Source organism: Sturnus vulgaris, chromosome 6, assembly GCF_052056855.1.
Source record: "Sturnus vulgaris isolate bStuVul1 chromosome 6, bStuVul1.hap1, whole genome shotgun sequence".
NCBI lineage: Eukaryota > Metazoa > Chordata > Aves > Passeriformes > Sturnidae > Sturnus > Sturnus vulgaris.
In genome coordinates this window covers 9,664,476-9,689,910 of record NC_142248.1, presented here as the reverse complement: position 1 = coordinate 9,689,910, position 25,435 = coordinate 9,664,476, and the positions used below count along the sequence as shown (strand labels likewise).

The 25,435-nt window shown below is 39.3% G+C and overlaps 1 protein-coding gene across 5 annotated transcripts in view; it reads right to left on the bottom strand.

Annotated features, from left to right (window-relative positions):
• The window catches only part of AMBRA1 (autophagy and beclin 1 regulator 1), a 128,206-nt gene that overhangs the window by 77,188 nt on the left and 25,583 nt on the right, over positions 1-25,435 (bottom strand). For 4 of the 5 annotated variants that reach the window (XM_014881837.2, XM_088166885.1, XM_014881835.2 and 1 more), the window contains 4 exons: positions 18,612-18,698; positions 14,118-14,300; positions 1,313-1,396; positions 659-759 (listed from right to left, as the gene is read on the bottom strand). In XM_014881837.2, coding sequence (XP_014737323.1) covers positions 659-759; positions 1,313-1,396; positions 14,118-14,300; positions 18,612-18,698 — 455 coding nt within the window. The remainder of the gene's footprint in view (positions 1-658; positions 760-1,312; positions 1,397-14,117; positions 14,301-18,611; positions 18,699-25,435) is intronic. The other variant, XM_088166884.1, reaches the window with a different exon arrangement.

The window sequence follows — 25,435 nt, the reverse complement described above, 5'->3', positions numbered from 1 at the left end:
CTTGTTCTTCCCCAAGCTTCAAAATGACTCCCCCGCACTGGGGTTAATTACAGAGCAACTCAGACCCAGCCAGAAAAGACTCACCCTCAAGATATGTGTCATCTATAACCATCTCATTCATGAACTGCCAGACTGCCATACTCCTCCTCCTCTTTCCCCCACCTCCGCTTGCCCTCTAAGGCTCCCAAATGCCTGTGTGCTGTATGTGGTGGCAGCTGAGTTCTTTAATATGCACTTATTAAGATCCTAATTGAATCCCACATTGCCTTGTGTGCGTCTTCCTAGCCGGAACATGAACAAGGCACCCTATAATTCAATTAGAAGGACCTGCAGCAAGCTGATCATTAGTCTGTCAGGTTGTTTAAAAAAAGACATCTAGGAATAGGGAAAGAAGTTAAATAAAGGGAGAATTGTTAACACCCGTCCCAAATTCATGCAGACACTTCCACACATATACCTGAAGCATGGAATCTGCAATGCTCAAGCACTTGAATGACAGCTCACTACATCAATCCAACAGTCCCTTCTCTGGCTTCAGACAACTTACACAGAACCTCAAAAGTTGGAATTAATTTTCCTCATCAATCCTTCTCTGCTCAGATTCATGAGAAAACACTACTAATATACATGACAACTGCAAACAAGGAAATCTCATTACCTGCCAAGACCCTGTTGACAGAGGAATGGGTGGCCAAGCCAGGCTGTCCCCGTTCATGGAAAATCCCAGCATAAGGCAAGTACTCTGGCAGCAAGAAGCGTCTGCAAAACAAAGAGAGTAAAAACATGGAGAAAGCCATCCTGTGTACTACAGCTCTGAAGAGCAACTGCAATTACTTTGAGGAAATATGACTACATTCCAGCAGACTACAGTAAAGGGAAGGTTGGAATCCTCTGCTTAGCCAACTGCTTCCCTGCTTCAAACAAAAAAGTAAATTACAGATTAGATCCTCCTCTGATCAACGTAGCTGCAAAGATCAGCACTAAACAAATCCTCTACCTCCCACAATAGTTTCCTAATCTCAAACCAGCACATTGTGCTGAGAATCACTGATCAGATTCTTTTCTCCTATTCTGCCTTCACACTGTGACCTTAACCTGTAAGTAAAAAGCACTAAGACCATGCTATCTTTCAAACATCACAGGATAAGCATTTCATACTAACATGCCATCCCAGGAGTCCCAGAAACTGCACGCTAAGGATAAAGAAGCCCTGTGCAAGAAAAGGAATACACTTGAAAGCACCAGCGAGCTGTACTGCAACTGGTACCTCCAAGACTTCCACCCTTTTAGCCCTCACACACGGATGCCTTACCTCGGGACAAAGCGCCCCAGTGACGGTGCAGACATGCGGGCATTCCGGGGAGCTCGGTGCCTGGATCGGTCTCCATTGTCCCTTCAGCAAAAGAAAGAAAATTATTGTACATTAAAAATACTATGTAATAAAAGTATTTTCCAAGAAAACAAGACACCAATGACATCACCTCGTCAACCTGAGTATGCTACAGAGATTCAATGGTTCTTATGCTTCCAATGTTTCCTATTCATACAAGTAACTGCACCAAATCCTCTTGATAGTTTTATATAAGGGTAACCTTAAAGTCCACTTTCTTCACTGTTTCACAGTGTCTCAAAAGTATCAACAAAACAACAGAGAGTCAATGAATCAATGTCAGCACCTGAACAAATGATAGTGAAAACTCGGAATTTTGACCAGGAGAGCAAAAAGCAAGCTCACCCCAGTCCTCAGAAGAACCTTCTGTTAGTCAAAGAGATCTGTTAAAGTTCACATTTTCATTCCCAAAAGTGCAGGCAAAAGAGCCTAATCTGCAGATTATTCTTTTGTGTTCCTTCCCTGAAGGTCCAGTTTAAGTGCCATCAGATCTTAAAACTATCTCACTTTTCGTAAGCTTTTCCAGTTAAATCAGAAATGTTAGGTAGTATCAGACAAAATTGCACCTTAACAACATCTCATTCTGTTTCACAATAAATGTCTGGGCTTTGGGGAATGAGGGGAAAGGCTCTAGTATCTATTGTCCTACAGCAGACACAGGAAGGCACTTCCCCAGGAGGGTAGTGCAGCACTGAACAGGCTTCACAGAGAGGCTGCAGAACTGCTATCCTTATAAGTCTCAAGACAGGAGCTGGACAAACTCATGGATGGTCCAGTCTGATTTTGGTAATGACAGCTGTACAACAAGCAGGAGGTTCAAACTGGAGAACCTTCAGAATCCCCATCACACAAAATTCATGAAATTGCATTCCTAGGCCACAAGGCACCTGTAATTATACAGCACTAAACTGCAAGGAAAATAATGAGACTCCATTAGTGACTGGAGCTCTGAAAGAGACCTTGACAGTACTTTCTTCTCTGTTCAGAAATTTACTCTCTGTATGACCTTGCACAAGTAACAACTCTATTCTCCCTGGATTCCAAATCCCCATCTGTAATTGCAGCCCTGTCTCCTTCCCAAGCAGTTGTGGGGAGAATATTACTTGCAGAGCCTTGAAATCACTAGGAAACTAAATATTCCTTATGCAACGCACTAGCAGCACATTTCTAACCCACTCCAGCAAGCTGTGCATTTTATAATTTTTTTTTCATTTTGCTTTTTTGAAGTTAGTGAGCAAGAAACGTGGGCTGAGAAGAAAGTCTATTACGTGGCTGTTTCCCACACACTTGAGGAACCCAGGAACACAAAAGCAGAGGTTCTTCTGCAAAGCTCGTTAGCATTTCAAGCTATTTCACCAAAACCAAATCTAAATCCAAGCTCAAAGCTTCTATTTCTCCTCCCACTGTAGATACAGCATTTGCAGTTCACAGCCAAAGCAGCACCTCATCCTCAGGATTTTGTGGAACCAGCAGGGTTCCTGAGATCAGAAATGTAAAAGCCACTGCTGCTCTTTTAACACAGGCTCCAGCCTATTAAGATGCAGATCAATACCAGAAGGAATCCTGCACACTTGAGTGCTGACATATGAACTTTTGTTGCTAAAGAGAAAAGACCGAAGGAAAAAAGTGTCATGTTCCAGGTGTTGCCCCACACAGTAAGAGCTAGCAGAAGGCAATAAACACTTTTTAAAAACCTCCATGTAGCAGCTTCTGAAACAACATTGATATGCAGCTCTGGGCAAAAAGCAACAAAACCGTTTTCAGGGTTTGCATTTGCTTTGGACATTTACTAGAATTGAAAGATACTTTTGAAACGGACAAATATCAGCAAGAGGAACAACAGCAGGACTACACTCTACAGAACTCTCCAGCTGAAGAGAATCTCAGCAGCAGGTTTCAAAAGGAATGAGGAATTAGCTCCAGCAAACAGGAGATAAAAGGTCAAAGTCTACAGACTAAATCAAGAGACCGAGAGGACCTAATTGTTCAAGTTAAATTGCTACTAGCCACAGGTCTTAGCATCCACAAAAACATTTTCAGACACATTTTCTAACCAAGGCGACTTCCTGATGTGAGAAGTCCATCCTGTACTTCCCTATTTATTTACTGTGCACACAATCTCCTGACAATATGGAAAAATGCCTAAAAGGGAAAAATATACACTAGACTTTTTTTTTCAGTTTTCACCATGACAGAGACAGCCTCTACTAATTCAAAAGCCAGACATATACTTTTAACATTCCCTAAAAAAAATTAAAACCCATGTCCCAATGGCCACCTGCCCTATAACTCAAACTGCAGGGAGTAAGAAACAGTGGCTATCCTGCAAGAATGCTAGAATTCCTATTTACTGTAAGTAGAAGTGTAAGATACACTCCCCTGAGGTAAAGAAGAATATTACTAAACATTACTCTGAATTACTAATTTATAGAGTCATTTATATCTAAACTCCCATGCTCAACAACTACATGCAAGAGTGCCTAGTCTAGTGTTGCAAAGCTAGAACTGCTATTACCCTGGTGCCAGCTGAAGATTATTTCTACACCCTCTAAAAAGGAACATGAAAAACGCCCTACAGATCAGAGAAAATGGGTGGCACTTTGTGTTATTTCTGTACCACATACAGCCTGCTGACAGAGAGAGGAGAGCAGATGTTAGCACACTGCAGTGCCATCGTGAAGCACTCCAGCAAGAAATCAGAAGTTTTCAAGGCTCCCTAAAGCACTGATGAAGATCTAATGCTCTACTTTCTATTTAGTGTCAACTACCTACAGATTCATTAGCTAATGATTCACAGTGGATAGTTTAATTAACATTACCTGCAGAAGTGGAAAGCAAATCCCTCAGTGTGTGTGTGTGTGTCTGTGTCTACATAAAAAAAGCCTCTTCTATAAAGCAACTCAATAACCTTGCTGAAGTAAATGAAATAAACCACAGCAAGGTGATAAGGGAAACATAATACTCTAATTATTAACAGACTAATTTGTCTCAGCAGGAAAACTGTAAGAACCAACAAATGGTCAAAATAACTTCTGAGGTCTGGCTCAAAACTCAGGTTATTCATCATTTGTTCAGATACCATGGTGGGACAAATTAAACAGAGAATAAGAGCTGGTAGGGGAGAAATAATATTAACACTAACCTACAATGGAGCATGAAAAGAAAGTAATTCCCAAACATTCAGGAGAATGATGGACATTTAATAGGGCATAAGAAGGATGCAACTTTATCCTAAATTGGATAAGGCAGTCAAATCCCCCTGGATTTTTCTTCTATTGTCTTGTTTGCTTGTTGAGAGAAAAAATTGACCAATGTAAATTTAATCAACCAGCAACGCCAGCTCTGAAAACAGAGAAAGAGATACAAAATTTTGTGTCCTAAAGTTTGGAGAAAAAGGCATTCTTTTTCATCTGGTAACTTGGCTACTGCATTAATAACTGGATATAGAAGACAGTAAAGACAAAAAAAGTGCCATGTTCTGCTTTTCTGTCTTGGCAAGAATTCACTTTAATATTTAGAGATTGTTTTATCAGGAAGTGAAATTAAACACACAGCATGGGATTTCTAATGCAATCTGTTGGTCTAACTGTTCCCACTGCAGTCAATATTAGAACTCCCACTGACTACACTGCCAATAGAATTAGGTCAACAATGACCATGTTGAAAAGCCATTTAATTATCAAAGCCAGCACCAGTAAACCATATAAGTTCAGAAGAATCAAATTATATCACACCAAGCCAATTGATTCATATTTTCAGTATTTTATCACGTTTTGTGCAATCCAATTTAAATTGCAGAGGTTAGACACTCACATGTAATAGAAATGCTAAATAATTGTTTGAGTGGCATCTACTACTTCCCTTAAAGGCTGACACTGGAAGTTGCACCATCTTCATGTAGCAGAAGAAAACAATGTTTGGAGCACTGAGAAAACATGAACTATCTGTACTGACTTGCTGTATTCTTTATTTTTATTTTTTGTTAATTGCAGTAGGTTACTTCAGAGCAGATAGGACAGAGGGCAAGAGTACCACAAAGGCCTTATCAAGCTCACAGGAGGTTACAAGGCACTGCAAACTTATTTGGCTTTAGTGGCTGGTCAGGTATGACAGCAAGTCCTCTAAAGAGGGTTCCTAGAAGATGTCATATTAAACTAGCCATACTAAAGCAGAAGCAGATCCTAAAATCTTGCAACTCACTTCACGGGATTCACAGCTGATTTGGATAAAAACAGATGATACATACCTTTAGAAGAGTGTGCTCTTCTAGAGTTACATAGTACTACAAGACCAAGTGTGTACTGTGTTTTAAGAAGGGTATAGAGATAGGAAAAAAAGATGATGAAGGAAACATTATTTTTGCTGTTGGTTCTAAGAATATGTCAGTTGCTTTCCAGCACCATCCTGGTGGGTAAGGTAACATACAGTGTTGGGAACACTATGACAGAAAGTTAGCTACTAGTTTCACCACTGAGAGGAGCAGCAAATATAAGATATTAACATTTTAGGTTTTAACCTGTCTGATCCTGCAAGATCCTGAGCATCTAACAGAAATCCATTTAGAGAAAAATGGGAGCACTTCTAGTAAATAAGCCTCTCAAAATAGAGAGGTAAACACAAAATAAATAAAACATTGTCATTCTGAATATTTTAGTGAGATGCAGGCATTCTAGAAGACAAAAGGAAAAGCCACACTGCAAGTTGGTTGTAATTCTGCACAGGGGCATGGTAGCTAAAATAATATCTCCTGGATCAGTTAGACTAGTGTCTTATTCAAAAATAAATGTTCCATACAGTATGTGCTACTTTACCCACAATCCTCAAGTCTTGGAGAAGCTACAAACTCAAACCAGGAAATGGGGACCACCCTACTTCTGGCTCTGAGGACAAGGGTATGTCACCTAAAACAGAATTATGTTAAAGATGAAATATTAAAGACATCTAACTTACCTAAGCAGAAAGTTATTTCCACAAGCAGATACAAAGAAGGAAATAAGGAGCATAGGTTCTATTAAAAAGGGTACAAATATTGACATCCACAGCTATTAAAATGACTACCATATGGTTCTTTTAAAGTGTATCTAAAAGAACATATATAATCTGGTAAAAATAAAAGTTACACATTTATACATCCATCTTTGAAGGATATGACCATTATTAAAGGAGAAGTACTTAAGGCAGAACTGAAGGAAACAAGAAACAAGAAAAACGAAAAAAAAAAGTGCATTTGTTACACAAAAAGACTTTCCTGGAACTAAATGTATGACTGTGGAGCAAAGTTCCAAGTGTAACACTGGAAGTCAAGAACAACTGAAGAATAAAAATAGTAAAGAAACTACAAAGAGTGATGGGGGCCAGCTGGAAAAACAGGAACTAGAATATATTTTTAACACAGTAATTGATAAAGAAGTTAGGCAAGTCACCCAAGGCTTTCCATCATTCTGTATTCTTCTGAAGGCTGAAAGGCCAATCTCTCACTAGGAGCTTTTTGAAAGGAACACCAGAGAAAATGTGCATCTACTTATCAACTAAAACTTCCTATAAAACAGCAGACTGCTGAGTTACTAATGGCTCTGCTGACCAGAGAGAAACAAACCCCCCCAGCCTTGATTACCTCTCAGAGCATTGTTCAGGGGAAAATGTATTTACAAGATTAAAAATGGCACTTCAGAAGATCAAGTGTTTCAGAAAAGCATCACATATAAGAGGTCAAGAGAAATAGCGGTACTTGCCTGTAAAATGCCAAGGATTAACTGCTTCAGAGAAAGACAGATTTGGAACTAGAATGAAGCACTCACTTTTTCTAGGTGCATGATCCAGTTATTTCTATTTTAATCACCTCACTGTGTGGTGGGCTCACAAATAGATGATGTTGTTTTAGAATAAGACTGATACACTTCATAGCTACAGTGAATCATTAGAAAACACAAACATCAGCAGCCAGACAAAGCTAGAGAGGCATCAACTTTTGTCTCTTTTTAAAAAAAATATATTGCACTGTTATGCTTCCAAAGGAAACATAATTGAAATCATGACTCCACAATCAATGCTGATCTGTTAGACCTATGGGCTTCAAGAACACAGACCACTACTTCCTTCGTATGGCCAGCAACAAACCAGTAACAGCTTCCTTCCTAATTACTCTCATTAACACTGGACTTCACCTACAGGTGACCTAGTTTGACTTCTGAGTTGCACAGACACAAAATAAAAGCAAAAGGAAAACAATGGGCAGGGTATAGATTTGGCAGAAAAACTCAGAAGTACCATCTTGACATCAAAACTGTTTCTATGGACTCAGGCAAGCAGCAGTATGGAGCATGATGAGAGCTTTTCAGGCAGCTGCCACCTTTCTAAAGGCACATGTTCTTTCACCACCCTGATATGAAGACACTTGCCTTGCTGGAATGTGACTTCATGGTAAAGCAACATTATGCTGGAGAGGTCAGCAAAACCCTACAGTACTGCTGCAAGGAAACACTTATTGCCTGTTCACTGCATCGATGCAGCATTAGTAGACATTATGACCAAGATAAAGGTAATATAAAAGACTGTCACAAAAGACAAGATTAAAAGAACGGGGAAAGTGAAGCTGCAGGCTACTATGAGTAGATCATAAGACTAGCTAACACTAAGTAATCCTTGAAAAATTAAGTTCTAAGAGTAGATTCAGTATCACTCCCATTCATCCAGCAAATGTAACTTTCTTAGCCTGAAACTGTGTTTAAGATGATGAATATAGTTAACATAAGTTGCTGGGTATCTCCAAGCGACATCTCAGCAGTAACTGCCTCAGAAAAGTCTAGCAGAGAAGAAAAAAACCCAGAAAGTGACCACCAAGTTACACATATTTGCATCTTCTTTGAAAGCCAGTTTTGAAAAGGCCCATCTTCATCAAAAACAATGATGCAGTGCCATATGAGGCAAGAAACAAAGGCAGATGAAAAAAAACACAAAACCAGATAAAGGAGCTCTGTGAAGAAAGAAACAAAGGCAGATACTTGAAACAAATAGCAATCCTTCTTTATGTGAACTCAAATAGCAAATTGCTAGCAAGAACATTATTTGTAGATGCTCAAGAAAGACAGATAACAAACTGTCCCATCTAAGATGTCCAGGAAAAAAAGCTACATTTTCTGCAGTATACTGACTGTCATGGATCCTAAAAATCCATTTCCATCCGTGCTTGAGTGACATGAAGAGCCTATTGAGATTCTCACATCTCCTATATGTCTTTTGTTAACTTCAGATGTAAACATCTGGATGGCAAGGAGAAAAATGAAAAACCCCAGCCTAATTGCTTTTAGAAATTTTGTAGTTTGGTTTCAATACCACTACCTCTATAACAAAAGGCTACCATGATCAAGTCATCTCTCTTATCCACCTTCACTATGTCCCATGACAGCTTAACACTTGGCATTCCATTCATTCAAGGTTAAGGTGTCACCCTAACCTAAACACCCCTAACAGAATAAATCTCTTACTTTACCTCTGGGATTCCTCATGCTTCTCTCTCCACAATGACAGAGCTTGTCTCAGCATTCTGGAGCTGCAGATCAAAAGCTCTATACTTATTTAAAGTGTCACAAAAAAGCTTTAATCATTCAAATTTCTCCTTTCTCCTGCCAAGAAAACATAGCTACTATTTGAAGAGGTTTCTTTTGCAGAAATTGAAGGTTATCAGAAAGGAACAAAACCACTCTGAAATACATGAGTGCACGGTGGACAGCTGTGAAGGAGAGCAGCAAAGACCAGGACTTTACAAAGAGTCCAAGTTCTACCCATGTGCTCTTAGTGGCTGGTGTTCTAAGGGAAGTCAGAAAGTGCACAGTAAATTGATTGCACTGCTGCAGGTTAGTCCTGCCCCCACTGCACTGTGTCTCTAGCAAACAGTGATACAGAGTCAGACTAAAAAGGCAGAGACTGGATTTAAACACATGCATGGACTCCATCACAAGGGTAAGAAAGAAGTTATTTCAGTAACTGGCAATCTCCAACCTCTCCCTTCACTCAAACTTCCAAAATCTTTCTGTCCCAGGTATCAAAGCAAACCACATGCTTATTCTCACCATGACACACAAATCCCTGCTTGAATCTCACTTCTACCATTCCACCCGAGGAACCATACAGAGAACAGAACCCACAACCAAACCTACTACCCAAATACCCACTACTGAGCAACCACACTGCCACAGCCATTGTCTTCCCTTTTCTTTCCCACTGCATAATGTTAGTTCAGACACGACTGCATCCAGACAGTTACTAATTCATATTGTCAAGTATCAGTGCCCCAGTCAAGGTTCCTAAAGAAGTTAACAACAAAATATACTTTAAATGAAGACTTTCCAAAAGAAGGGTGATTTCCTGGATATCTCACACAAATGTCTAATCAGATATGCACTTTTCTTCTTAATACAAAAAGTTAAACCAGAATGCCAGCTTGAAGTGGAGCACACACCAGACTCCCAAAACAAACATTTCACCTATAGAAGAGGCCAAAAAGAATCTGCCACACTATTCTCCAAAATGAATGAAAATTACATACAAGACACCGGAAATAAGACTTGCAGCTTTCATACAGTGGCAGTTGGCTGGCAGGTTTCGATCTTAGAACCTTTCAAGACGAGAGACTGTTGGAAGAATTTAGATTTGGCACTTCTTGCCAAGACAGTGTCTATAAAGTAACCAAAACCAGCAGGAGGCAAGTGTGACAGATACTCATGTATCTTATGCACTTAGGAGCAGACCCTTGCAAGACATCCCTCTGAGAAACCACAACTCTTGGTCCAGAACATGCCTTAAACAAAAGGATTTTAAAGTGACAAATAAAGCCAAATAACATCACACTGAATTTTGTAATCTTTCCTTAAGTGATTAATCATCTTTGCAAAGCAAGAGCCTGCTTCCAACAAAACTAGAAGGTCCATTAGGGTCTCAGTAAAACAGTGCCTACAGTTCTCATATTTTCTGTCTGGATGCTTGTAGTGTCTCAGAAAAAATTAAACAGATGAATCACTAAAATAAGACTTCAGGCCTTTGAGTTAAAGCCCATCTTGTTATAGAGACACAATAAAGACCTACCTAGCCTGTGACAATGCACAACTGATGAATCTATGCCAGCATAAACCCTCCTAACGAGGAAGGAGAAAGGATAAAACAGAACAGGGAAAAGCTGGAGACATGAAATGAGTAATCGCCAAGCTCCTTTATATCTATATTCTGTCAGGCAGCCCACTCTTAGAAGTAGACAGAGGAGTCAGCCACAGTCACACCTTTAGCCTTAGCTTGAAAGCCTTTTTTGAACTGTAGTGAAGGGTTTGACACAGGCTTTCAGGGCTGGTGCACTGTCCTATGTATCTGCTTTTCAGTCTGACAGATGAAACAAACCTGTATATTCCCATAGTTACTGCAGACAAAAAGGGACATAGATGGCCAAATTCACCTACGGAAACACCTTCACATTCTGACTATAGTAACAATTCAGAATTACAAATGAAAGAAATGAGATTGCACTATCCAAGGAGTCCTAGAAGCATCACCCACAGTCTTCAACATCAGAGAGCTGTTCTAGACTAAAGGAAGTCTATAGAAGAGACCAAATCAAAATTCTTGAAAAACTCAAAATAGTTGTGCTTTAAAAATCTAAATTTACTATGTGATGCAACATAAGGCATTCAAGTAAGATCTTGAAATTAGAAAGTTCAACATGTATAACTTGTCTATAAAGAACCTATTCTTACCAGTTATGCTGGAAGACTAAAGTGACGTCATTCTTCATTCAGAGATTCCTATTCCACAAGTCGGGAAGCCTTTTCATTTTACCTTACAATTCTACTAAAGCTAACTTTAAAACCCACTCATATCAATCTATCTGGTAATAACCTAATATTACAATCTGCATATATATATTACAAACTGTATTAAATGCTTTTATGTAGATATGACTAAGTTTACAGTTGACAGTTGCATTCAATAAGCATTAAGATGACAACAGTGACAGGTTAAACACAGGGAGCACATGTAGAGAGAGAACAGCTTATTAGATCAAAAAACACAGGTATAGTGTGTCTTCCTCCTCCTCTCCTGTCCAGAAATGCTGGTGTAAAAGAAGGATATTACTAACACCCATAAAAAACACTACTTCAGATTCTTAAACGAACACTACTTCTATAGCCATCACAAACTACATGTATTTATGAATGAATTCACCCTTGACTGAGAAACAGGAGAGGCTTTAACTTAAATTTAGAGGCCATAAGCACACAAACAGTGCATAGGTCAAGTTTTTCATGCCCCTTACTAGGCCATTAGGTAAACAAAACTGAAAAAAGACAAAATTAATTTTTGAGTAGGAAAAAAACCCTCTGAATCCCACAAAACATGAAAGCAGAGGAAGGCTTGTCTCCCAGGCATCCTGCACAAGCACAGGGTTTACTCTTTGCCCAGTGCTCTATGCATAGTAAAACCAATTGATGTTTAATGTCACTTACATCTTTCTCCTAATCTCTGGGAAACCAAAAGAGATTATTTACCAATTATATTAGCCAAATTAGAAAGATGAAGTACCAAGGTAATTTTCTGGTATTTATGGAAAAAAAAGTTCCCTGTTTATGAGAAAAGCATAAGCTGCAGACAGCTAGACACAGCAGCAACACCCTTCCCTATAGCAAAACTGGAGACACAGTGAAATCAGAGTATCTAAACCACAGCAAGAAAAATCGTCCACGAAGCAATACATGACTGTACAGGTGAACAAGCAAGGAAAGAGAGATACAAGAGCCAAAAGGAGAAGAACTCTGTAAGACATTTAATTGTGAAGTCTCAGCAGAAGAAATCAAACGAGTCACGAGAAGTTCCAGCTCTAAGGACCCCTGCACAGCAGCCCTCTTTAATCAGCCAAGAGAAATAATGAAGCAGAAAAGCAAAAAGACAGCAGGTCTTGAATGCACAGACCAGAATTTGATATGAAATATTCAACCAACAAATTCAGGCACTGCACAGGAATAAACACTTCTTTTTGCTCAGTATGAAATGAAAGACAACCTTAGTATGGCTGATTGAATTGCTTCCCTGACTGGGTGCTCTTACTGTGTGAACATTATCTGCAGGGGAACACACTTCTCTACAGGCATTTGCCTGCCTCTGTGAAGGAAGAACATACCATTTTTTACTTCTCCAGCAGAACAAGTTGCCCTAGACAAATAAAACGCAATAATGGAAATAGTAAGGTCTAGGCTTCCAACACACTTCACAAAAACAGACCCAGCAGCCAGCATATTTCTGCTCTTCCAGACCACAAAGATGCTGGAGAAAATGCAGAACAGTCACTGCCTAATAGCTTATCTGCCCTCATTTACATTTTACACAAACAAAGCCACAATGAGAGGGAAAGACATTCTCTCACCCTGTACTTCAGAATACTCAATTGCTGGAGCATGAAATGACACCTTCACAGATCAACTTTCTAAGAAAAAAGTCGCCTACTACCACTTAAAAGTTAGAAAAGGATTAGAGTCTTGCTTTTAGGAATAGCTAGTGTGACTAGTGTCCTTCATAAAGGGACTTCACCCTGACACAAAGGTCATGGATCTTTAACAACATGTCATCTCAAGCATGTGCCACTGCAGCAAGTGAATTGCAAATTAAAATAGCAGGGAAGTTGATAGCATCCTTTGCTGGCAGCTGCAACATAACAACTCAGATTTTTTGAGGAGTTCACAGCTCCCCTCAAACACACCTCCCTAGTACACTATAACCACAGACTACTTCTACAATCATGTTCAGAATTATCCTATGTTTTAACTGCAGCATACACAAATGGGGGAAAATTCAGTGAAATACTTATGGCTACCCAGTGAAAATCCCCTATTTAAAAGGAAATTACTGAAGACAGGCTAGAAAGGTTATATTCTCTTTGCTGCTAAAATGAATTTTAATCTAAATTCCTGAGCTTTTGGTCTACATGCCATCTAAAGAATACACTACTATACTCTTCCATTTATTAGTGTTTGCAATAAGTTTTTTCCTGGGCTTACACTGGGTATCACTGGAAGTTCAAAAGCAAATGCTGGAGAAAAGTTTGTCAGCAGAACCACTCAGAAAGAAATACAGTGGCTAACAGGAATATTCTTCTAAGGTTTGGATGCAGATCTATTCCTCACTTTTTGACACAAGAGGCCTTTTTATCTCCTTACAAGAAACCAAGCCTTAACAAAGATTCACAATCACCAAATTTTAAAAAAATACCAAACCAAACAAACCTAATCCCAAGAACATCAGCTAATTTGACAAAGCTACAGAGATAGGGCAAGAAAAAGCAACAGGGTATGTTTGTCTGTCTCCTATAGCCTTAGACCAAAGAACTAAGTCTTGCAAAGTCTCTTAGTGACTCTTGTTCTGTCTCAAGATTTGACAACTTTAGTAAACTCCTGGTTCCCTATCTGTTCCAATGGAGAAAAATATCCTAATTTTCATTACTTAACCAGCCTTCTAAATGTGGTTGAGATACCCTAATGTGTTGAAGGTAGCCTACAACATCCTTAATTTTCACAACAGAAATGACAAGACCAATTTCTAGCAATCAATACTCGAATTATTGATTGGATTATTTAACCTATTCCTACAAGAAGCCTAAGGTGTCTTTGATTGATAAACAGTAGGGTACCAGAAAGCAGTCCTGTGCTGACAACAGACACAAGCAAGAGAGCTAGGCAGCACACACACTTACTCAAAATCTTCAAATTCCAGATCATTTCCCTCCACAGATGGGTTTGAGCTGTCTGAAGTGGAAGCAGAGGAGGAGGAAGAGCGCAGACGGTTTTGCTGATATCGCATAGAGCGCTGTCGAATACTGTCCCTCCGGGAAAGATACTGGATCATCCTCTGAGCATAATATGCAGCAGGAGACAACCTGAGCAAGAAAAAGATACATAAATACTCGTTACATAAGTACAGAATGACAGGCAGTCCTATTTTTCCTTCTGAACTCCAAGTGCCAGGCCACTAACAGCCTATCACAAGATTGACTGTTTGCATTTTATCTGTAAGGTAAAGTAAATAAAGAAAGCAAGGAAAAGTAATTTTCCCTTTATATGCTATATTCCCACGTGATCCCCTTTGCAAACAGAAGCACCACACAGTACCTACAGACAAAAAGCTCATCCACAGAACAGAGAAATTTGCTTCTCAGGACTCTCTTGAGCTCACTGATTCATTTATTACCAGTTCAGTCAAGTAAGCTCAGCAAGCATCACTTTGTAAGAACCAAGCCCAGTCCCAATGTGAACTCTGCCTGCAGTGCCAAACAGCAGCACTGTTCAAATAAACATCGAAGGAAGGTGCTGTTGTTTTGATGGTACTTAGTGAGTACCACGGAATATCAAGCAGGAAAAAAAAAAGGTTTCACATCTTTAACTTTGTAATCTAAATGGTAAGGATTTTACATAGTGGCAATTTCATCAGATCCACAAGGTATATGTTAAGTGGAGCTTTAAAAGCCTTGCATCCCACCTAAAAGGAAATCTTTCCTCTGTAATTAACTCTTAATTCTCTCTCATGCATAACCTAGCATTTGTTTCCATCAGCTATCACACATTAGTATTACTCTCTTTTCTTACCCTGTGTATATCCACAGCTCCTCGCACATTTTTTCTGTGACACACTTACTCAAGTGTTAAAATCCAGACACGTCAGACGCTGGATTTATCATTTCATTAGCCTTATTTGGTTAGACTTGAATTCTAATTCGGGGGAGGACAAGTCTGGGAGACAGACTACAGGTTCAGAGGTGTAAAAACTTAAGCTGATAAGCATCAAAAGGGTAAGAGGAACAACACACTCAGCTTGATTCCTCCTGAATCTTTTATGCATTGTTTAATGAGTTAAACCTGTTCATGCTTACATAAAGAAGGCTTTGCTGAACAAACACATCACTTCCCTCTACTCTCCAAAAGACTTAATAGGTCAAATATAAAAAAGCAAGGCATTACAGATGCCCATTAATAAATGAGAAGCTGTTCTCTTCTCTGGGCTTTTCCATAAGCCAAAGCATTTGTGCACACCTAAAAATAAATCTACAGCATAACATGTACAGAAAGAAAAAAAAGAGGAAAAGGAAACAAGGCAAATACTGGAAAACATGAACAGTGGTCTCAGCAGTCCAGCAGTATAACCACTGAAACTTTTTTTTCCTAATATCATACCAAAGGAGAACTTTACATAAGAATATGAAGAAGGAGTTCAGCAGTCTTCTAAAATTATGCAGGAAAGCAGAAGAGAAAACATGGTGATGCTTGTTAGAAAAAAGAGTAGGCAATAAAGAGTGGCCATAACCAATGACAAGATGTCAGATTCAGCTTCCTGACAGCACATGGTGTGTACACTGAATACACTATGAAAAAGATCTCCAAAGACATCACAAGAAAGGTGTAAAGGATAAAATACTTTCTAACTGCTTAGGTTTTTTTTCCTAGAGATATATCCAACAAACACCCTGTGATGCTTTATACGTGCAATCTAGGAGCATATGTAATTCTTATTGAGTATTTCTATTTAAAAAAAAATATTACTATAGGTGTTCTTTGATGACAGCTTAATCTGATTCTTCTGCAGATTATTTTCTGAGCCTAGTACATATGGAAACTGTGGAGAATGACAGAACAGCCAAGCTGACCTTAGTGAAGTTCAGCAAGGCCACTGAGAAATACTGCTGCAGTCTACATCAAAACATTCATTCTAAATCTGAGGGAACGCTAAAAAAATATTCTCTCTGCCTCACTGCTGACCCAGGTTATTCAAATATAGCACCAGTACAGACAGTAAATGCAGAAACAAAACTAACATATACACAGGCTCTCAAAAATAAATTTTTCAGATCATGTAGTTTATGTACTCTTTAAAAAAAAGGCTCCATTGGAGACAGTTTGATCTTAAGGAAGTACATATATTTAATACATATATTTTAAAACACATAAACACAGAGACACATACATAGATGTTTATTAATAGATATAGATATGTTTATTTCACCTTTCCACCATGTGCTTGTTCCACTTTTCCACATTGTTACTTAATTTCTCCAAGACATGGCTTTATACTCAGAACTTAGGATGTTACAAAAAGCCCTTCAAAATGCAGTAGCACTCCTTTTAATCACTTTCCAAATTTCTAACTAGTTAAAGGGACAGTTAAAAATATCCTATTAATCCAGCACACCAGTAAGGTTTATGGAGGAAGATTCTAATCCTATCCCACTCAAACTTGCAGCTGGTACTGATCACACCTCTATGAAGCTCATCCTCTGAAAAGGACAGTGATACTCACTGGAACAAATTAACCCCCTTAGAAGAGTTTTGAAACTGGACTTTTCTTCCAAAGCTCCTTATAAACTCAAGCTACTATAGCTTCTACCACAACTTAAAATCACTTGCACTGTCACATGAAAAGCATTGTATCAGTTCTAAAATGGCTTCAAGTAGAAAAATATTTTTGGCCATGCCCCTTATGCTAGGAAACGTCTCAGGCATTGATCCCTTTTCATATATTTCATTGAGCTTCATCATAGCAGACATCTGACAAAAGGAGGAAAAAAATTCAGATACCCAGGCAAGACCTCCTTTTCTTTTTTAAAAGGCAGCTCCCAGAGAGTTGGAATCAGTTCTTAAAATATCTGCTCTATCAATCTGCCTGCTTTGGACAAGGCATTCCAGAAACAAGGAATGGTGCACTTCCAGCAATATAGCAACTTTTGGTACTCAAAATTAACTTGAATGTAGTAATAGCCTTAAATTACCATTTGTAGAATATAATTTTCATCTTTCCAGGTAAACCAAACCCTTTACCTGCCATTTTACCAACTGCCATTTAGAAGCTTTTACATTTATCAGCATTTCTGATATGCAATTACCAAGACCTTCAGCAGTCACCTAGGTTGGTTTCCCAAGGATCTTACAGACAGGCAGCACACACCACCTTACTTTTACTTCACTGCAATTTGTTTACATCATTCCTAATCCTTTGAATTATCTTTACAAGGCAACTTTCTTCATGATAAATGGAAAAGAGCCAAATATAAGATTTCACCTCTACAAGGCTTTATCTACAGAGACAGTTTGCAAGGAGTTATTTCCCAACACAATTATACTATCTGGTCAGTTTGCAACACAGCCTTTTATTTCAGAGTATTATCTGTATAAAAACGCAGATTTTCTGGTTAATGATGAAGAAAATAAAGTAAGCTGCCCTCCCTCAACCTCACACAACAACAAACCTATTTCAGCAACTCAAGATTTAATTTTCAGTGATATTCCTGTACTCTCCTTTATGATAAATCCTAGTAGCCTTCAATTCACACAGCTATGCAAGAGGTTCTCCAAAAGGCTAAATCAGATATATTTTACACTTCCTGAATTTCCTCATTCATAGCTTTCCTAAACCCATCTAAAGAAAGCTTATTTGTCATGATTTATTCTTTGAAAGTTTCCAAAGCTGCTTGCTGTTCACGATTCTATCATTTCTTCTGACAGAGTCTTTAGGTCACATTATCCCATCTGTGGCTTTTTTAATACACTAAATAGAAACTGCAAAGATCATTTCTTTCCATTTTCGATAACTGCCACATTTGCTTTTTCTAGTCCTCTGAAACACTCCCACCTCTTTTGAAGATTAAGCAGCACTACAGGTGTTTCTATGTCTAATGTCAATGATTCATGACTCTTCAAAAATAATTGTCAGTATTTTGTTCTTAGTTAAGTATACATACCCTTCTGGCTATACTCTCTCGTGTACAGATACATTTATGGAGACAATTCATGCTTCCAAGCACATTTTCTGCTCACACCAGCTCCTAATTGCCTTTACTGCATTCGTTCTTTCTCCTGAATAGACTATTTGTTTTTTAACTCATTTTTCTTCAAAAGAGATTTTTAATATATTGATACAGCTCATTTACTGTTGGACCTGTTTGCCACCTAGTGTTCTTCAAACCAAATAATTTCATGGATTCTTATGTGTTTACTTCAAAAGTAATTCCTTCCTGTTTTCCTCATTTCCCCCCAGACTTAACAGCATCTGCTCACTTGTTTTGCTCTCTTTCCCCATGACAAGTCATTAAGAATATTAGAACCAAATATTAGAACCATTGTCAGAGGTTTCAGTGAGTTATACTGAAGTTATGCTTTTGCATATAGAACTTAAATGCCTTTAGACTGCATTTGGGTCTTACCTGGCTGGATCTGGGTAGATTGGATGTTCCCGGGATCCTGCTCCATCATAGCGAGATAATGAAATGAGGGAAGACTCCAGCAACCTCCTAGAAAGGAAAAACAAATTACAACGTCAAAGACCATTCAGGAACATCCCTCCTATATATGACCTACTTTCTGAAACCTCTTAAGACTATTTCTATCACTAGTGCAGAGAATTCTGCAACATACTGAACCACTCGCTGATGGCAGAAGTGTTTTCACCACACACGTATTCAAAGTTTTATGTTCTCACTGCACAGGAGAAAGAACACCTCAGGTAAGGAAGAGGAGTGGTCCCATATCTGCTTCCAAGTTCCAAGAGAAAGATGTAGATGTCACTTCTCTGGAGACAACGCATCCCAATGTGTCAGGTCCATAAACACTACCACTGCATTGGCCATCTGTCAAATTCCTACCTACTCAAAGGTGGCTACGCCTGGAAAGGGCCAGGGAGCAGGGGACAAAGAATACATAGTAGCACGTGGACTTTAAGGGCATCACTGATGTCTATTCATTGTAAGATCTGGAATCTTAAGTCTCAAGGCTCTGAAAGAGAGGTTTTCAACTACAAAAAATAAAAATGTTCTTTTCCTCTGTATTGTAATCAGCCACAGGGTGAGATACCAAACATTCACTCAAGAAGTAAATGTATGCAAATGCAGCCAGACAGCCTGAATACACAAGAAGTGAGACTGAGTCATGAAGGTAGCAGAATCCAAAGTATGTAGCAGGAACATGTCCCCCACCCTGGCTTCTACATGCACCTCTGTCCTATCTTCTGCCATAAACCAGAGCACTGTTTGAAGACTGACTCGTGGCCAGTTGCAGACATTAGGTTAACACAAGGGATAATTTGGGGTAGGTACAGAAATTGGAAAAAAAAATCTCACAGTTTATAAGATTGCTGAGTTCTCTTTCAAGTCTTTCTACCTCAGAACTCCCACTAAATTTTGTTTTCCAGTCTGCAACTTAATGAAAGTGATTGTGGTTTGAAAGTCAAAGAGGTCCAGCACCACATCTGTTCTGTTCAGTCATACACACAGCTGTTGAGAAAGATTTGAATCTTTCAGTCTTAACCCCACACTAATAATAATAATAATAATAGTAATAATAGTAATAGTAATAATAACAGTGCCTTTGCAGTGCAGGACAGCAAGTATCAACACAGGAAGCAAGAAGAAGGACCAGATAAAATTCACACCCAACCTCCCATTTCTAGCCACATAAAGACAGCAGAATTGCATATGAGACATTTTTTTTCCTAGCAGCAGCCCACCCATCAGGATCTCAAGAACAATTTTTACTGTCTTCCAACAATTAAAAAAAAATTTACTTCAATTTTACATTATAGATATGGAATACAGAAAACAGTGAAAGATTGCTTCAGTTTCCCAGCTGGAAAATTGTGTGTCAGCCTGAGAAACTCAGTACTTGCTGCAAAGCACTGGGACTATGCATAAGGCAAGAAATCCTGTCCTTTCTAGCACAGTTGTTTGGCAACTATTTGCATCATTCAAGAACAGTTATTAAATCTCTAAACTTTGAGTTTAATTAATTCCCCTGGTTCCTAGATTGAGTCAAAAGCTCTAACATTCAATACTGCTAGATATTATTAATCCCCTGGCTACCCAAAAATTCATTACATTTCAATCCTGGCTTACCAAACTCTTCCTTCTGCTCCAATTACATATCAATATGTGCAAAAAAGCACCCAATCCAGAATGAACAGTGCTACAGCTTTACAAGGTATACCTGAAGTCCCATACCTGTGAGGTATACAGGTAAACCTATTACTTGCATTACATATAAACTGCTTTAATTCCTTCTAGGGGAAAGGTAGACAGATTAAAATCAGCAAAGGGATATTCTTCCTACTCAGGTAGCTGGTCACTTCTAAACCACTGGCTCAGAGTTCAGAGACTAGGTTACTGCCACTGCAATACCAACATGCTTTTGAGAAAACTGCTTTTCTAAGCTGCTCCAAAAACAGTATTTTGCAAGCAACCTGGATATGCCAAGGCTGCCACCCTACTGGAACATCCTGCATGATCACTGGACTTAAGGGGAAAGAGCTTAGAGACCATGCAGATTCTGGCAAGGTCACAACCCTAGAAACAGCAGTTCCTCCTAATGTGAGCAATGCCTACGGTGTTCCAATAACGTGTACACACAAATAGCCCTCAAACTCACCCCTATCAAAAGTCTTGGTGCCTACACACTACACATCCCACCTTCTTTCCCAGCCTTTCAGCATCTGTTGGCTAAGTGACACAGTAAAATCAAAGCCACAAGGGAAGATGACGAGTACGTGCTGCACAACCTAGCAAGCCCTGCTAGAAAGAAGTCTCCTGATATTCTCCACCCATATTTCTCTTCTCACCTTTGGAAAAACTGGCAACTGCCTAAGATGATTATAGACTTTGAGGGATCATATTCAGAAAGCATCCAGCAGCTATGCTGAAAGAAATCAAAATCTATACTAAGCAGAGGACACCACAAGGGTGCAGGAGAGCAGGGCACACATCACTGTAACTTGGTGTGGGTCTGTCAGGAGACCCCTTGCTTGGCTTGGGGACAGCACTATTGGGAATCTATAATTCTCACCACTACACTGCAACAGATCCTTGAAATAAATATTTGAAGAGTCTTGCTATAGCAGGTACTTGGCACCTCAGATGAGAACAGATACAGGTTACTTTAGTAACCAACAGTTGCCTGAGCCACAGGATGGCCAAGTGTCCAGGTAAAGAGACTTCCTGTGGGCTTCAATAGTCCTGTTTAACAGGCTTCAACTCCATCCCATGCAGCAACAGAAGCTGCTGCAGCAGGAACATCTTCACCAGAAGGGCTCCCTTGGAAGACCAGTCATTACTGGGTTGTGAGGAACAGGATTACAAACACTGTTAAATACGTTTCCCAGAACCTTCTCTGAGCTTGCACTGTCCAAGTTGAATGGTCTCAGTTAAGATGGCCTTTCCAGCAGAGCCTTCCAAGCCTGCCAAGACCAAGTCCAACTCCTGCACTGCCTCACACTGAGGCACACAGGCCACATACTGGGGCCACACTCAGATCATGTGGATAAAGATAATTAATTCAGTTAATAGTAACTGCTAAAAGCTAGAGCTGATTTTAAGTCTGATTAGTAGATGTTAATTATCCTGCAACTGTGCCCTCTCAGATCACAGAGCAATGAACAGAAGGATATAAATACACATAACAGGCAAAAAATCCAAAACAAGGCAACAAGCAATCTCGTGAGATCCAGACAGACCATCTCTGTGCTTAATGCTCCAGAGAATAACAATAACTGTACTGAAGCAGAGTACTAAGCACAAATAAAATCCCTTTTAACTAACTCATTCTAGACTTAGCCCTTGAGACCCAAAGTTGCAAATCCAAATGCATTTAGTACTGGCAAATGGGCTCAATAATAGATACATTGCTATAATCATCAAAGTGTCTCATCTGTGTCACTGAGAATGTAACCTACTGTCCCTCAGGAAGGTGCAGATGAATATTCTTAAAGCAAGTCATGCTGCACTCTGCCATGTCTTAGGTGTTACACTCAATAGCTTCTGGCACTTGAAATCTCAAAAGAGACACAGACTATTTGTTTTCAGTAAACTCAAAGTGTAAGGTAGTCCAATATCCTACCACAGTAAATGTAAGGTTGGGAGCAATTCTGCTAAGGAAGACAAACATAGTCCACGGATCAAGAGAAATGGCTCTGTTGCAGTAAACTGCTAGCCACTAAACATTTAAGTTTCCAACAGAGAAGCATGAAAAGAGACAACAGAAATGCATATTGCTTGCACCTCCTTTTGAAACATTTCAGCAGATCATACTTGACTCCTGAATCCTTTCTTACAGCTTACAGCAACCTCCTCCTCTCCCACATCCCCCATTTTTGCTATCCAGATATATAACAGGCTAACACTAGGCTCTATGGAAGCAATTGCTCCACTATCTCTGTCTAGACAATATGAAATTGTCACAAATGACATCTAAAGTACAATTAGCAGAGAAACTGCAATTTCTACTCTCTTCCCCCGCTCATCAGGAAAAAAAAAAATCACACATTATCATCCTCCAGGTTGTCAGTCAATCCTGCAAATGATGAAGATTAACTCTGCTCACCCTGAGAGATGCTTCTGTCCCAGCTTGCTAAATAAGGAGGAGGGGGATTGTAGTTTTTGTTGGCTTTATTTTTTTTATTAAAACTACTACAAGATATAAATTGCCTGTATTCAGCAGCACAGAAATCTCAGCTCTCTGATTGAGATCAGGCTCCGTTTTCTGTCAGCTCTGGAGCTGCTGCTCTACACTTGCTCTGTTAACTCAGGTCTGCAGCAATCACTAGCAAGCAGGTAAAGGAAGAAGAGTCCAAGTTACAGGACAGCTCTAGACGAGGGAGAGAGAAAGAGGGCACAGATACAAGACATTACAAGCAGAAAAGGGAGATTTTTCAGGAATGAAGCTAAATTCCAGGAGCTGCAGTTCAAGGGGAAAAAGATCACAAAGCAATCTCCTCATAGCACATCAGCCACTGGACTGTATCCCCATTCTCCCCACGGGCGTGAGCATCAGCACCAAAGCCTTTTGGGACTGAGCAATTCATTTCAGCAGGCTTTGAGAACACACTTAACTGCAGCAAATGTAACTTTTCAGTAATAGTTTCTAAGGATATGCAATCCCTACACCACATCTTAGATTTGCTGTCACAGCATGAGCGTTACTGAGTAACGCTACTCCAAGCCACACTGAGGGAAGGGTTTTCCTCCCCATCCAAAAGGGAGGTGTTAACAAACAGCTCTGGGGTTGTTTCCTTAGAATCAAAAGGGTGTTCAGTCAGCTGCCATCCTCTTAAGCTGCTCTACACCAACAACCAGGGCAAACCAGTAAAATGAAGCACTCTAAGGACAGCAATCACACCTACCCCTCCCCTACTTCCAGCCTTCAGCTATGAGGAGAGCTTAAAACAGAAAATTCCTAGTTATGCTTTGAGGGAAAAGTATATTGATGACTCTTGGCAGCCTCTGACTTTTCTTCCCTGGTTTTATGTCTTCCCTGAAAAGACTCTTATACTGCATACTGCCCATTCGGAGGTGAAAATCATCACACTACATATTACACCCCTTTTTCAGCCCTCCAATTTACAGTCAGCACCCAGTTCTGCTGAGCACTCATCCCTGTGAGTGTGCTCCTGTGGTTTTTCATAAGAAGGTAAAGAATAGCAACAGTTTAAAACTAGATTCTCTTCAATCATCTTCCTCTTACAGACAGGCAATGCATAACCTAAAGATAAGAAAGCTAAAGCATGAAAACAGCTGAATGTTCTTCAGCTGTCCAATAACACCAATGCCCTCCCTCAAACTTTGAACTCAATTTACTGTTAACAAACCAAATTAATTCTTGGAGAACAATTATAGCCTTGATAGAGCACTAGAAAACTATTTCAAATAAAAATCTCAAACAATCCAATCCACTGGCTTGGATATTCTTTCTTTCCCTTTTCTCAGAAGAATAGGAAAAAATTATTTCAGACATCTGTATTGTGTTGCCTACTTTCAAACAGCAAATTGAAATCACGTAAGCAGAAACCATCAAGCATTTTGTTCCATAGCTTCATTTTCCATAAAAGTTTTGTAGTCCTTGTCAAACAGAAAAACACTATTGCTCTTCATCAGTTTCATATTTAAGCTTAAAATAAAAAAGCAATCAGTATGCAGTTCCAAAGATTGCATGAAAAAATGATTTCTAAAATTAAGTTTTTAACATAATCCGTTCTGATACCTCTAAGCTAACATTTCTAGACTGCTTCAGCTTTCACATGGTTATGGTTAGACATATTTAGCCTGGCATCAAGACTGGATTAAGACAGGTCAGAAACAGATGATTAAGAGAGAAAATATAGTCAAACAAAAGGATCAAGCTTTTCTTAAGATAGTTGTAACCATCTACAAGAGCTAAATAACCTGAAAACATCACTACTCATTAAACTCTCAACAGCCACTTTTACAGTTCTGACTTGTGCACATGTGTGCCAAACAACTCATCCTCAGTGAGGAACTAGAGTTCGTGGCTGTCTTTCTATCCAAACCCTGTTGGGCATCCTTTTCATCACCTTTTTTTTAAGGTATTCCATACAATGAGCAACCTTTACAAGACTGCTTTCCCTAAAAAAAAGGAAGCTAAGATGCAATACGTGATCAGAGACAAGCTCCAAACACAGCCTTTGTGTAACACTTTGGTCTGTTTGTGGGAAAGAACTTGTGTTAACCCTGAAGGTTAGAGGGACAGAGAAGACATCCTTCCCAGCTGAAAGTGCAGAGCTCTTCATAGGAGCAGGTCTGATATAAGGCAGAAATTATCACAGAAATTTTTTTTCCCCTTCACTGATTCTGGGCAAGAATCCTATAGAAAACAAACTGTAAGGATTTCTCAGTCAGAAAAGAGACAGCACATAAGGTCTTCAGCCAAGAAGAGAGAAAAACAGCACATTTACACAAAACAAGGAATTGTCAGAAAGAGTTTGAACATCAGAAATGAGAACGGGAAATTGAGTTCTCCTAATTACAAGATGGGGAGCAGAGTTTCAAGAAAAGCATGGTTAATTAACCCTTTAAACTTGTTTCAATTTAACTAGAAAGTAATACCACATTATGAATTGTGCTATTACTTCACATCTGCTCTTGGACTAAGAACTCCAATTTCCATTTACCACCTGATGCCACAGGAGCTACACAGCAACTTTAGAGCTCATCACAAGGAAAGCGGTGGCTTTACAGAAAGTGACAGATTC